The sequence below is a fragment of the Rhea americana genome, unplaced genomic scaffold, assembly GCF_003343005.1.
Source record: "Rhea americana isolate MKP2758 unplaced genomic scaffold, rheAme1 scaffold_105, whole genome shotgun sequence".
Lineage (NCBI taxonomy): Eukaryota > Metazoa > Chordata > Aves > Rheiformes > Rheidae > Rhea > Rhea americana.
In genome coordinates, this window is record NW_028185095.1 from 806,824 (window position 1) to 821,823 (window position 15,000).

The 15,000-nt window shown below is 41.8% G+C and overlaps 1 protein-coding gene across 11 annotated transcripts in view; it reads right to left on the minus strand.

Annotated features, from left to right (window-relative positions):
* QTMAN (queuosine-tRNA mannosyltransferase) overlaps positions 1-15,000 on the minus strand; it is a 187,980-nt gene that overhangs the window by 17,203 nt on the left and 155,777 nt on the right. For all 11 annotated transcript variants that reach the window (XR_014896281.1, XM_085308468.1, XM_085308434.1 and 8 more), the window contains one exon: positions 142-251. Coding sequence is in view for 10 of the 11 variants with exons in the window: in XM_085308468.1 (XP_085164594.1) it covers positions 142-251 (110 nt within the window). In the remaining variant the exon portion in view is untranslated. The remainder of the gene's footprint in view (positions 1-141; positions 252-15,000) is intronic.

Below are 15,000 nucleotides of genomic sequence, written 5' to 3' on the forward strand. Positions count from 1 at the left end.
AATATTATTTAGTATTACAGTAGAATTTATGAGGACCTTTAAATATTCATTTCCTAAACTTAAGAAAATATATACATGAAAAATCCTTCTAGAAATATCTATTTTATGATAACTTTACATGAAAAGAAAAAAAAAAGGTACCTGGAATTTCACTGAAAGACTCTCCCAGGACAGAGACATGAAAAGGCAGTTCTTTCTCTTTAAGTTGCAGCAGTACTTTAAAGAAAGTTTCAGGATCTTTATCGTGTTCCCTTGAAATAAACAGAATATATCTCAGCATCAGTTGTTTACTTGCGGAATTGTTTTTTGCTCATCAGAACACTATTTTTCTTAAATTCTCCCTTTGGGGACCCAAAGCTCCTCAGCATAAATTCCCTCTTTACTTATGCCACATAGTTGCATATTTTCCCCAACCCAGCACTCAAGATCAAAATCCAGTTTCATCAGATTCTTATATCTCTTCTCCGTCTTGAAATGATGTCTCTACTTTTTAAATTACCAATTTAGAGAGCAAGGACTGAATAATATCTCTCCARGCTTAAAGCAAAATCATGCTAAAAATAGGAAAACAATTCTGATTTTTATTTGTTCACTAAAACAAGATATGTAATCCTTAGTATATTTCACCCCCTTTTTCCAGGAGCAATATATTAATCAAAAACTTTTGCTAAAAATATATGATTTCCCAAAATGGAATTTTATGAATCCATGCTGACACGTACTCCTGATTCATTCAGTGCATTAGGTAAAGAAGAAAGAATAATCCTAACAGGAGGGTATTTTCCACCTTTAGACTTTTAAGGAGCCAGTTGGGAGYTAAAGCAATAGATAAGAAAACTGTATATATTTAAAATTTCAGCTGAAGATAATATTAAAGATATTACAATCAATATCTTGAAACACAAAGCTGATATCTAAAAAGAAAAGAAAAACCTTCTTGCTAGTCTGTCTTCTTTATTAGGGCAGAATGAAAGGTTAAAAAGATACCACAGATGAACTAAACTCGCAGAATTCAGGCGATGGTATTAAAACTGCAATGAGTTACTTCCCCTGCTCCAAGGTGAAATTTCTATTATTTCTTGCATACAATTATTCTGCTTTAAATTATTGTATTATTTCAGACAGATGTGCACCACATGTCTTTAAAAGATTTTGTTTTTATTTATTCTGTAGAAAATTCCCCCGTTTTCCGTCTTGCATTACGGCAAATCGATAGCCTGGCTGTCCCAGTGTCTTTCTTCACAGTTTGATTTTGTACAATGAATCTGTAGGTTTGTCGCACCGCTATACGAAAGATTAATAATTGGATCATTCAGGAAATCTGAAGCCAAATGACATCTGCAGCTCTACATGTGTTAATTTCTCATTCAGTCAATATTTTTCATTTAGGGAATTAAAACAAATTAATCTTATAATTAATGTGACTTTCGTAGGCTGAAAAATCTTCAGGAACTGTGGACTTTTCAGAATTAGCTGCATTTTTAAAAATAAAAGCCAGACAATAATTACTTTAAGAAGGTCTGCATCTCCCAGATTTGTTTTGTTCCCAGCAATAAAGAGGAATGCAACAGCATAAGCTTCATAATTTGTTTCACATCTGTGAACCAGGAGTTTTCACGGAGGTTCCAATAACCAAAGTGARTAATACTGACTCTGCGAGCGAATTTCTTTTCGTTGCAAAGAACTGAGAACTATCTACTACTTTGCCTGCAGCCTCACGGTTAAAGTATCCACCTGTTTCAGCTAGGTGAATTATAGGTATCAATACATTTCCAAGATGCTAGTGCCCCCCCAAATGCCCAACTGAAAGAGCTGAGAAACGGACTCGTGGCAGAGTTGGCTGCAACGGGACGTCTACTCGGAAATGAGAAGGTTTGTAAGGAAAACAGCTTCCTTGCAGGGAGCCTTGTAGTTACTTGTCGTGTCAGCCTCAGTTTCCCTCGCCGGCGGGTTGTTCTGAGTGTTTTATAAGTGGTCCTTTGGTGGACCTGAGGAGCACAGCACGCGTGTGAGGTGTCACCAGCCCCAAACACTCACGTGCACAGCGAAGGCAGCCTCGACAGCCCCCGCCACGAAGCTTCCTCCAGGGATCTTTCCAAATCTTCGCAAGCTGCAGTAGAGGCTGCGCAGTCGCAAAAAGTCCTTCGGAAAAGGATACGCTTTCCCTGCCGCTTTCCAGGAGAGACCAGGGGTCCTGGAGGCAGCCAAAAGTGGAGGCTGCTGTTGGAGCCACATTGTCAAGGAGCTGGCAGGGGAACGCGAAGCCTTGCAGCTCGCCCGAGCCACATACGCTGCACAGATTTAGGAAAACCGATAGGAATTGGAAGTTGCAGCTTTGTTTAATAGGTGGGGACGAACAGAAGGAAAATTTGGCACCCAGAAGGAATGCTGGAAGGGGAAACATTTCCTTTGCACTGGAGCCTGGCTTAGGCAGTTTCTGATGTAGATGATCCTCCTTCCACGTTTCCTTTTAAAACATTTTGCTTTTATATGATAGCAACAATGCCCACAGGTTTTAATGACAGATTTTGTGAATCTTATAGCTTTCCTACTTGGGAGTTTATATAGTTCAATTTGTCAGTTCTTAAGACTCTTCCAGGCACAACCATTTTATTTTTAGCCATTTTTTGTGCGGACTTACAGAAAGCTCCTGGCACATGCACCTACAGATTGCAATGTATTATTATACTAGTAATACTTAATAACGGTATAGCTCTTCCTGGTAGAGAGAATCTCTAGCACAAGACCATCGCTTTCCTGCACCAAAAAGAGGAGTGCTGTGTTTCTCGGCTGACATGGAGAAAATCATATACAATCCAGTCTGCCTTACTCAGCAACAACTGCTAAACACACCAGATTGTCATAGCAGTGATTGTGGAAAAAGATGAACACAATATGGGATGTCTGTTCTGTAAAGATCTGCTCAAAATGACGTGCACTTTTGGCTGCATCTGTTGCATTTTTGAGCTTTATTAAAGAGTATTAATTATATATACGCCATTTCCTTGAGAAGAGCTGCAAAACTGCATAAAAGCCTGRTATTAAAATGCTAACTTTTCTTCAAAGATGTTACATGTTTGGGAAAAAGTTAAGCTAAGGCGATTCCAGGCTCTCTTTTTGTTGTTTAGTTTAGGCATTTGTCTTTTTACTTAATATTCATCGGTAAAGGRAAAATAAAAACTGGGCACGGTATGAATGTATTCTATGTTTCATCTTAAGAATATGCAAATGTCAAAATGACCAAACCACCACAAAATGGATATGGGCAGCATATGCTTCTCACCCGTATCTGTATTTGAATCTGAGAGCACTGCCATTAGAGATGTTCTCGAGATCCCAATACCTCAGACTGGAAATTTTTACCCAGGTCTCCTCAAGAGGTTTTTTATCCTGTGTGCTGCTAGCATTGCAGGTCTTTGGTCTGGCTGTGGCAACGTGGCTCAGGATCTCCCTGGTCTCCATCCTGACTTATGGTGACTTCCCTTTGCAATCTCAGGCAAGACTTTCCAGTCCATATTTTGATTTTCAATGGGAATTAAATCAAATGGAGAACGGGAAAGTTGTAGCATTAGTAGCCTCAGTATCTAGCATCCAGTAGCTGTGCCTTAGCCTTTTTCTTTACAAAATGSGTGTAACTACACATTTTTCACCACAGAAGGATGCTGTCAGGACCAACTGATACCTAACATCCCTCTTTCTAGCCTAAAACAGTTAAACAAGAACTCTACATCATGTGGACAGCAACAGTCTTCAAAACACTTTTTTTTTTTTGGTATTCTGGGCTTTCGTGAGTTTGGCCGGAGTCCATCCTGGAAGGAGAGCGCACATATTGCTGGCTAAATGCAAGTAAGTTCCCAGTGGTGGTGGGAACCCCCAGTCTTGACTAGCCCTAATATTTAAGAAAAAAAAAAAACACATAAAGGGTATGTAATGACTGTGATAACAACAGTCTTGCCATGCCATCTCTCAAGGTGCTACTTATTTTGAAAGGGTTACAAATAAATGCAGCTAAAATCAATATTAAAAGGGTCAATCTTAATCTTCTTAAGACATTCAGCAAAGGAGATTTCCAGTGTTTCAGCGGCAGCGAACTCAAAACTGTGAGGGCACGTAGTAATATTTCACATTTTATGGTGCCTTAAATCCCAGCAATTCGGAACATTTTCTACACCATAGTAAGCAGAAAAGCCAAAGAGCCCACAGAGGTAGAGAAGTATCATTTCCAGGTCACAGAGAACCAGGCTATGGGTCTAACTAACATTTTAAGATGCAGGCTACAAACCCAGAGCTCCTGCATCGACTGCTGGCCACCTTCGAGGAGATGACAGTGGCTCTGGGTGCGTGTTACTTACAGCGCTGGGCATTGCGTCTTGAGATGGAGAACTGAGGAGCCAAAAGAGACCCGGGATGAACGAGACTGCGAGAGGTCAGGAAGGCCTTCGGGAAGTCCCTGAGCACAGAGCCGGCAATTAGAAGTTAAGGAAAAGTTAAGGAAAAGTAAGACGCGGACCTTGAAGAGTTCCTCTGAATAAAGGAACTCTTTTCTTTCCCCCTTTATTCCTCTGAATAAAGAGAAAAATCACTAAATGAGATGTTAGAGATGCACCAGCAAATGAAAAAGTAACAGTTGAAGAAAAAACTGAAAGCCTAGGGAGAAAAACCCCGACGGGAATGTCCCAGAGGCGGATCATTAGCAGGAGCTGTCACAACGATCCAAAAGTGGGGAAAAAAAGGCTTCCCCGTTTCATTTGGGGCAACTCAAAGCACGAAGAGTTTGGCTGCCAACAGGGCAGGCGAGATGGTCAAAATGGAGTGTAAAGGGGACAGGATCCCAAGAAGAGCAAACAAATCCATGAATACACAGCACTCAAATGAGGAAAAGGACTATGAGGAACCACACGCTTAGAAGAATAGGATGCAATGTTCAAGCTGAAAACTAAAAAAAAAAGATGAGATAGCCAAAGCCAAAGGAAGCAAGACAAATATGGAATAAGTAGAGAAGAAAAGAAGTATACAGGAAAAATGACGGAGAACAGAAAAATCAGACTCAGAGTGCGTTTGAGAGTGGTGTCAGTGCTAGAGAAAAGGTCAGAAAAATACCAGCAAAGAAATAAATTAGGAAGCAAAAATAAAACTGCTTAGTAATTAAAGGGGAAGAACTGAACAGATAGAGACTGAAGCAAGAAGAGCCACTGAGCAGTGTCTGAACAGGAGCAGGGTATGGAGGGGGAGGGAGCAAACTTGCAAAATCCTTCCTAAGATTCACAATTTATGGAAGCGTGACGGAGGAGAACGGGGAGGTCAGTGATGCTGAGCCTCGGGAGCGGGTAATCCTCTTCACTTGGGCGATAAAAGCGGGAACTTGAGGTTCTTTACTGGTTTGACTGATACAATATGGACCTGGTGAGGGTGATGGAGGAGGCTCAGAAGCTCCTGTGCACAGGCAGGTAAGACAAGCCACATGAGATCAGCCTCCTTGGCCTTACACCTGGCCAGGGCACTCTGAAGAAACCCACAGCAGCACATCACTGCAATAAATGGTGCAAGCCTTAAACACACACTTGGCTGAGCCGGAAACGGGGCTCCATTTCATGCCAAGCTAAATCTAAAGAAAATACCCGTGATTTTATCACCATAWTTCACCAGTTACTGCATTTCACTTTGTCATTTCATGCTAAATATTAAGCCCATCAATTTGTAAATTTAGGTTTATTATAATCTAGTAATGTCAGAAAGTAGCAGCGTAGCGCACAAAAATAAGCATGGACTTAAAAATAGAGAATTGCCAAGTTCGGATCCTTTTCTGTCACTGATTTCCCTTGAGACTGCTCTGCCCAGGTTTCCCCATCTGCAAGATACAGCCTTACAGGAGCTTTCATTTACGGGAATGTGGTGAGGATCAGAGCCAGTAAGTACTTCAGGAGGATAATATGCTTCTTAAAGTAAGAGGCCTCATGTTACAAACCTACTCAATGTACTAAAATACATTCTAGCAATAATTATTTTCATGGAAAAGGAAGGCACTTGCCTAAATCAAATAATTTCAATATATGTTTTGTCTATGTTAAGACTGAAAAAAAAAGACAAAAAAGTAAAATTCGAAAATCAAGCTTCTAATAAGAATGACCACGATAACTGCAAAAGTGGAAATATTATTGCCAGGAAAGAGCTATTAGAAAAGAAACGGGGGGAGAAATAGCTAAGAAAATGCAAACATGAAGCGAAAGTTTTCTTTCATTCTTTCAATGAGTTTTCTTCTTCAGCTGATATGCCCACGAAATGTCTTTGCTGTAATTGTGCCTCTAAACATTGTCTGGCATCATCAGCATCAAAAGTTACTGCAATACCCCGTCAGTTAATAAAAAACGGAGTCAACGAGAAGGAAATGGTTTTGCATAAGTGTCACTGAACAAAGGATCCTACAGAATAAATTCTAGCCAGCAATCTGGAGGTTTTGCAAGCAAAGAAAGGTCCTAGTCTTTGCCCATGCCTGTGAAATACCTGTGCAAGGTAAAGAATTCAAAGATGGCACTAGAGAGGCAAAAAGCAGCAAAACAGTATGGGCAAATATAGTGTTTTATTTTCCATTATAGCCCATGATGTATTTACAGTGAGGAGTGTGTATTTTACCTTCTGATTTTTCAAATTGCTGGTCTGAGAAAAATGGGTGGCATTTTGCTTTACGCTGGAAAAGCATTTTCCCCTATCTTGTGTTATCTAGAAGAGATTCATAAAAAAAGAACCTTGGGAGTTTATTGTTTAGATCCTTCTTCTCCTCCTCTCACAATTCATAAAGAAAAAACTCAAAATAAAATATTGCACATTCCCTTACCAAAGAAACCTCAGGATCAGCATCAGTCATTGAACCTTCTACTTACTTCCTAAAGAGAGATTAACCTTTCAAGGCAAAAAGACCTGCATTTGGTCTCAGTTACCTTGGTGTAAAAATCAATGCACTTTGATTCGGATGCCTGCTCGTTTCTTTTACTTCAACTTAGCAAACGCAGCTTTTGACAAGTGTAATAGTGCAGGTTTCACATGAAAATMATTTTAGTTGAATTTCAAAAGCAATTCAGTAACTCTTCTGGACTCCCCCCAGAAGCTTCTTAAAAAAATCAAACTTCCTTTTAAGTTCCAAATGCAGCATAACAGAACTGTTCCCTGTTTTGAGGAGTAGTGGGAGGCCAGATAAAGTATCTGAGAGACCCTGAGGGCTCTGATAACCATATACAACACATCCTATTGTAATTTGACACACTTTAAAAAAATCATCTCATGGTAATAATAGATGGGTAATAATATGATAGTAAGTGGATAATAATCTACATTTGGTACTCAGGTGGTTCCTCAGAAGAGCAGAAGAAGAATCAAACAGAAATTACTGCATAAAAACTACATTACTGCACGTGGACGGAGAACAGCTACCTCACTCTACAAGACCCCGCAGACTGATGCTATCTATTTCACTGTAATTTCCACGGTGAAGCTACAAACTATACCAAACCTTGACTATTTAATACTCCACCAGCTACACTGCCTGGGTCAAAAAGGAAGTCGTGATCCTCCCTGAATGGAATTAGCCAGGGTACCTAAGATAACTCATCCGTTTTGGATTCGTGAAGCTGACATCTCCAAGGATGAAGCTCCTAAGTAGGAACTTTTCTTGGCACCAAGACCAAGGCTTGAAACTCATTATTCAAAGAGATTAAAATAACTACAAATCTCCTTGCTTTCAGAATAAGGAATGAACTAATTTCTTTGACTCAGTTTTCCCACAACCACAATTGAGAAAGAGCAGAATGAGAGGACAAAGGGAGAAAAAAAAAGGTCGAAAATATGGAGAAAATGGAGGGTAGAGGAGGAAAAGAAGGGAAAGAGAGGAAAAAACTCGAACAATTGTAGCATGTTAAGAAGAGGAAATTAATTAAGAGCCTTGAAGGAAGAAACATAGCCCCCTATTACTGGTGAAAATACAGAGGAAAATGAAAATTAGATTATTGGTTTATGAAGGATTTTTTTCTCTTGGAAGATACACACTTTGGTGAGGGGTGCTGTATGTTACAAAGGGGGCTGGTGGCACCATCTGCTATGTTTACTTGGAACTTCTTATTACAAAATCTCTTTTYTTTGTTTCTGCTGTTTCTCAGGACTGATGGCTATCCTGGACCAAAACCATCCAGAAGAATTCACTGAAGACTCCACACGTCTGGGCATACCTCAGGCCAAGGCTGGGTGTGAGGSTCCTATACCACAGGTCAGGCTGTAAAGCCCAGGCAGGATCTAACATTTGAACCAAAAACAAAGGTCTTGTCTTCGCTTTCAGCAATTCTTGTACTGGGCTTTACAGAGTACGGCACTGATTGGAATGCACTGATGATATGAATCCAGAAGAAATGGAAGATAAGGTTCAGAGAAAGAAGCTAGCAGAAGAGAGGGGCTGAAAAGGCATAAACTGGTAATGGTAGTGTATGTTTTTCTAGTTTGSCTAAAAGTCTCTTGGAGCCACAGAAAAGCAGAGGTGGAGATCTGAGACCTGATCACTAAGACCAATCAGGCAAGAAAAGTGGGACAAAGAAACAGTGAATTGAGTAAAAGGAGAAGGGAAAAAGATACAACACAACATCAGTTCATAAGGGGAAAGATGTGATTAGCTGAGCAAGGAAACTAACGTAAGAATCCAAGAAGGCAACGCGTTCAGGTTGGACAACGGGGCTTAGTAGCAAACAGGAACCAAGACGGTACGGAAAAGGCAGGGAGGGTAACTTGAAAGGCTGAGAAACTGGGGAAGAGACAAATGCAATGAGAATTTTCAACCTAGGGAGAATGGAAAGGAGGAGAAGCCTGAGGAACTGGGGCTGGCAAGGAGAAAAGGAAGAGGTTTCAAAGAGGAGGCCAAAGCAGGTTTTGGAGATTGGGGGGGGGGGGGGGGGTTGCTTTGATGGAAATACATGGAAGAGTCTAAGCCCCATTCCTTCAGAACCTCAAAATGACTGCCAAGAGCCCTTGGTCTCACCAGTTCACATACATTTCTGTCCAAAGAACTGAGTTTTGCAGTTGTTGCCCCAGAGAAGGAAGATACCAAGAACCGAGTCTCCCATTACGGAAAATGGGAAAGTCAGGTTAACTACAGCTTTTACGGCAAACTGTTGTACATCTATTCCAAACTTTAAAATAAACTCAAAATTGCAGGTAACGTAACTCTGGTTATTACATTAACTCCAAATCAGTTTTTGAATCACAGCAGAAGTGTTAGTCGCAGCAGCCCTCAGAGGACAGCACTAAAGTGGCTGCTCTTAGAGCATTACAGTGCCTGGGAACGAAGAAGGAAGGTTGCTGCACGCCACCACCACGACCTCCGCCAACTACCACGGGCATCTTCAGGAAGTAATTCCTATACTAATAATGTGAAGCAAAACGTCCCAAAACACCCCAAAGCCCTACATCAAACGCCATTTCACACACACAGGAGCTCCTGGCACAACATGCTTTCGTAACCTATTTCTCATCAAAAGAAGGTGGCTTTGGAAACGGGGTTGCACAAAGCGGTAGAGTGTTTTAGAGCGCAGTGCCACCACATGCCCCAAACCTCTCATAGGCTTCGCATTATTCCTTTTTTCTAATGGATAACAGCACTCTTAAAATCTGAGAATGTTGTTTACTACATGCACCTCAGGTAAGATACTGCTTTAACCTTGACTTTTCAGGAGGGGGAGCAGGGTTTACAAAAAAATTCATCCACACGCAACTAGGAGCAGAATCAGGTTGCAGAGCTTAAACARAGAAAGGAAAGTAGAGTCCTTGGTTGAACTGAAAGAATGAAATCTATTTGGGAGCACAATGAGTAAAAAAATAAGTCCATTTAAATATGATTCTTTTGCAGCCTATTAAGTTCTCCAGTATCGGAATAAAGTCTGCTAAAAGTTAGTAAATAAAGGCTTTCAGGAGAGCTTTATTAAATCACTTATGACTTATCAAGTTAAAACTCCAACTCAGATACCATAATAAAGCTTTCAGAGAGTATATTCTATTTTACTGGAAATCAGAAGCTAATTACCAACTACAGGAGTTAGTGTGCAACAGCACTGAGCAGATTTCTGTAAATGGAATATTTACCAACAACTTGGATTTAGTTCTCTAAAGTTTCAGTTTCTGAAGGTCAAATAACTATGTAACTGCTTAATAAAGAAGCAAAGAAGTACCTCTAAATATCTCCAAGCTCTGATGGGCTTATATTCTGCTCCTTAGGTGAGGTATTAGCAAAGCTTATTTATTTTCATTTCCAAGGCTTTTATTTGCTCATTCCCTTGTGGTAAAGCTGATTTCCATGATGATTCCCTTCTTAATTTTAATACCCTTTTTACTCATCATATAGACATAAGAATTTTCCATAAAATAATGAAACCCTTCCAAAGGAAATGAAGACAACTAAGAGAGGAAAGTAAACTAAAGCTTACTTTTTTTTTCAATTAATTGATCCTCTGTCATATGCGTATATGAAAGGTTTTTTTTTAATGAAAGGAAAATAAGGTTAATTAACATAAAACCCCTCACTCCTTGAGATGTTGAATTTTGAATTTTATCCATGCTGCCTTAAGTGCCTTGATTTCCCAGTAATGACCTAGTTCTCCTAATGAGTAACATTAACCCCTGGCTGTAGCTGTCCAGGMCTTAATTGTCAACTGGAGCTGAAATAGGAGAGTTTGCCGATCAGCAGGTATGTGGTATATTAACTCATGTCATTTCAGACCCTAATAAATAAATCTGTTGCTAAGGCAACAGGCACATCAGCTGTATCACTTTCTTCTTTCCCCCCCCCCCTTTCCTTTTTCAAGGAAACTGCCTTTCACACCGAGCTTTTAAAAAAGGAAATTAACTACATGTAACCGTAATTAGAAGAAACATCGTTTCTCATCTCAGGAACAGATCTACATTAATGAAAAAAGGCATTCAGAAGGAGGACTGCTTTCTCCTGCGGCCAGGGTAACCGAAATTATTTCCCTCCACCGAGGGAACGCAATTTGAAGTACGCACGAGCGCGAACAGATCACAGAGTGTTTTAGCTCTTTGCATTTCCGCAACAGTTCCCCTTCTCCTTCTGCACGCCGCCGACGCCAGGCGAGCAAACTGCTTCCRCTATTAATCAGGAGCTTGGGCAACCGGAACCGCACGTGAAAAAATACCGCTCATAAAAACCGAACACCTTTTAACTCGCCGTGCATCTTTCAACCCGCCTGGCAGCTCCGCGGTCTTTTCACGGGGTACAAAGCCTCCCCAGCCCCTCAGCTTCACCCGAYCCCGACCCGGAAAGGCGAGCTGCAAGGCACTAAGAGATTTCAGGTTTTGCAGATAGGCAAAATATACACATATGCAAGCAGCAGTAATAATAATCGTTTTCTGAAAGGTCTGGGAAGCGAGATCTTGCTACCCCCTACTTCGGTTTGGAGACAGCACGCTGTGGAGGTCCCTCTGAGAGCTCCGCAGGTGGATGTCACGACAAGCATTTAACTCCCTGCCGCTTACCCGCGAAGGAAACGCCGCCCTGCACTGTGTCTCCACRCGTGCCGTTTCCATAAACGACAGGTCCAGGTTTAGCTGGGGACGAGAGGACAGCTCTTCTGAAACGCCAGGTGTCCACGTTTCAACCGCAGAACCAGAGAGATGCTCGTGAAGCCAAGGAAAGGGAAACRGAGAGATGTTCATAAAGCCAATTATCGCTCTGGGTATGCCTACCCTAGGCCTTGCCGCRTTACAGACGTAAGCAAATCACTCCTACCCCAAATTATACCTGGCTTTTAAGCTGGAGAACATAAAGCTAATACAAAGGGGCTTTTTCCTTTTACCAAAATTCGAGACGTTTTCTACTCTGGACCGCCAACCTCTTAGAGCCCTTAAAGAAAACATGTTATAAGGAAGATGAAAAAAACATTGTTGAGAYGTTCGTTATATGAGGTGGTTTTTCATACCTGAAAGGTCTTCATTATATTCTGAAAATTTCTGAAAAATCTTAAAAACAATGCTCAAAGAATAGTACATCTTCCACCAAAAGGGTTCAATACTCCAACTCCCCACCTCCTTGTGGGGAAGAATTTTCAAGGTTAGACTTCATTTATAAATAAACTAAGAAAAACTGGWTATTTCCCAACTGCCTTTCCAGTTTACATTTAAACCTGAATTTCTTGGAGTATTTCAYTAACTTTCTTGAGTTGTTAGCTACTCATCAGAAACTAATGCGTGCTGTCAAACTTAACTCCGGTTTTGTTTGCAAGAAAATGAAGTTAGGTTATTTTCTTTTCACTTTAAATGCTCCAGAAGCGAGGGTATCGGCCTCTGCTCGATGTCTCTGYGTACACTTTCTCGGCAGCGTTTCGTTCCCCACGTGTCACCTGTGTCACAACCCCGTGCACACAGCTTTCCTTCGGGAGTGTGCGATCCCTTTTCTTACGCACTGCAAAAAAGTCCCTGTTTTAAAATCGCTATTTTACATCSTACGGACATACTATCTTCCCTGAGAGCAGAGAACCCTCAGATAACTTCTGCAATCTAGACGGGTTTTTGCTGACTTTCTTCATCGTGACTTCCACGGCAGTTCCTCCCGCTCCCGTATCTCCTTGCCCACGTCCCTCCGCGCGCTCTTGTCTCGTGCTGACGCACGCGGCGCGAGATAAGGGGCGTTATCTCATCTTTCACGTGAATCGATAACGGGCGTTCGCTTTGCATGCGTGTGTATGTTCGCTCAGATCCYGCCCGTGATCTTTTATCATGCCCGTACAATTAGGGGAAGAAAAATTGATTTCTGACCGCTGTCGGTTATCAGGTCTTTAACGGCTGAGATGATACACAACACAGATGGAGAAAAAGGAAAAAAAAAAAAAAACACAAAAAACAAGGCCCAAGCAAAAAAAAAAAAAAAACACAAAAAACAAGGCCCAAGCAAATGCCTTGAATTAAAAGAATGAAAAAAGCAGTAGAACTGCATACCTATCGCGTGGCCTGCGCGAGCACGGTTCGGGGGCCGTAGACTTCCCACCGAGCTCACCCACGTTCGCAGGCCRAACGCGACGAGTATCGGGCTGCCGCAGCGCCAGCTCCAGCAAAAGCGTTGATGAGCGTCGGGAGCCTTTTTGGGGTGCAGTGAGTGGGAACAACGCGTATGTGCAAATGCCCCTGTGTAAATCGCTGGGGAACGAGGACTGCATCACACCAATCCCCGCCGTCTCCTTAATATACTCGTCATTCACCCAACACGTATTTTACKGCGTCGGTATGAAAATCTGCAGGACGGTAAAAAGTTCTGATCAGATCTGGGGACCCTGTCCATTGATCATCGACATTTTGCTGTCGGTTCTCAATAAAGCTTATTTACACAAAGGAAAACTAATTCTACGGCGCAATATTTACCGAGAGAAGTCAAAAGACGGCAACGCTTTCCTTATACAGCTCTTCGGCTATAAGTCATTTCTATTAACAGTGCCTTGCTATAGATGTTTATAACAAAACATTAAAGACTTGGTGGGAAAGGAGAAAACAAATTACTCTGCAGAGATCCTAGCAACTCTGCTGAAATACTGTCAGTTATTTATCTACTGTCAGCAGAGGTTGCACACTATAATCCTCGACAGGCTCAGATTCGGGAAGAATGAAGAGAAGGGGCAGGGATTGCATTTAAGGGCCTGTTCTCATGCAAAGACATTTTAACACAGATTTAAAGCGAGAATGTATCTCCTAGAAAATGTCACTGTTGATTTTGATACATTTCCAAGCAAGTAGGGCCTACATTCGGTTGACTTAGTGAGGGATGTGTTAGAGGCTAACACCATATTTTAGGCCATTCGTGCTCCCAGCGTAGGACTAACACAATGAGGTCATCATCACTTCATTTTTAGAGTTTTCCTACAACAACAGCATGATTTCACAATGGTATTTTTTTTTTATGGTTAAGCTGAAGAGCTTTTTGTTAGGTGAAGGGGAGCAGAGGAACATAAAAATCTTCCTTTTTTCTTCTCCCTCCTTTCTTTTCTTTTTTCTTTTTTTTTTTAAATTAAGAACACATGCAAATCATCAGTGTAGACAATGGTAGTTAAATATTATTGTATAGGACAGTATCTGCGAGTACTTCATGCTGGAATACAAGCACGCTACCACTGCCAACGTTTTGCACACAACCCCCCCCCACGCATTACAACACTTAGCTAAAATTAGTTCGCTTTACCGGCATGCTCGTGTTAGGCCTAAGAAAGGGATGCTTTTAAGCGCTGATGCCTGAATAAGGCGCAGGACGTGTTTGCCTCCAAGAGGGAGGCCAGCGCTCRCTTTCGGCTACGCCGCCCGTCGCGGCATCCGCTCGCCGTGGCTGGTCTTCACCTGCACGCTCCGGGCTACAAGCTCCCGAGGACTCCGGGCGCTCGAGGAGTGCGACGCGGGCCTCCCTGCTTCCTACTTCRTATTCCCCAATTAAAAAGCAAACCGTATTTTCACGAGCAAATTTGCATAGATCAGTGGCGCAAGCATCCTAACACCAAAGTGTAGGAGTTCAGCTCCTGCCATTTGCATGCGCTTGCCTAGCAGAAATCCCGGCGTTTCAGATTTTCGCCGAAGAGCCGTGCTGCGCTGGCGCTCTAATGGGCTTAGAACAGTAAATTTTGAAGAAACTGATTGCTACCCCCGTAGCTAGTAAATGCCTGCCTGGACCCAGTGGCATTTGAAAAAAGTGGTTTATCATAAAATTATCCCAGCAGAGTCCATTCGGCGAGATAACATCATCATCATCATCATCATCAGGACTCCATGCAGGACCCAACAGCTCTGGCACAATATTGCCAGTCATTTATCTGTTGTCAGCACAGGTTACACACTGTAATCCTTGACTGCCTCGGAATTAGAATGTCTTTGATGTCCCCACAAGAGTTTTTTGCCCGAAGGCTTTACCAATGCTCGGCGGCTCAGTGTTTATTCCTCGTAATCTTCCTCTCATCTCCAGGCTAGCAGTGACAGATGGTTATG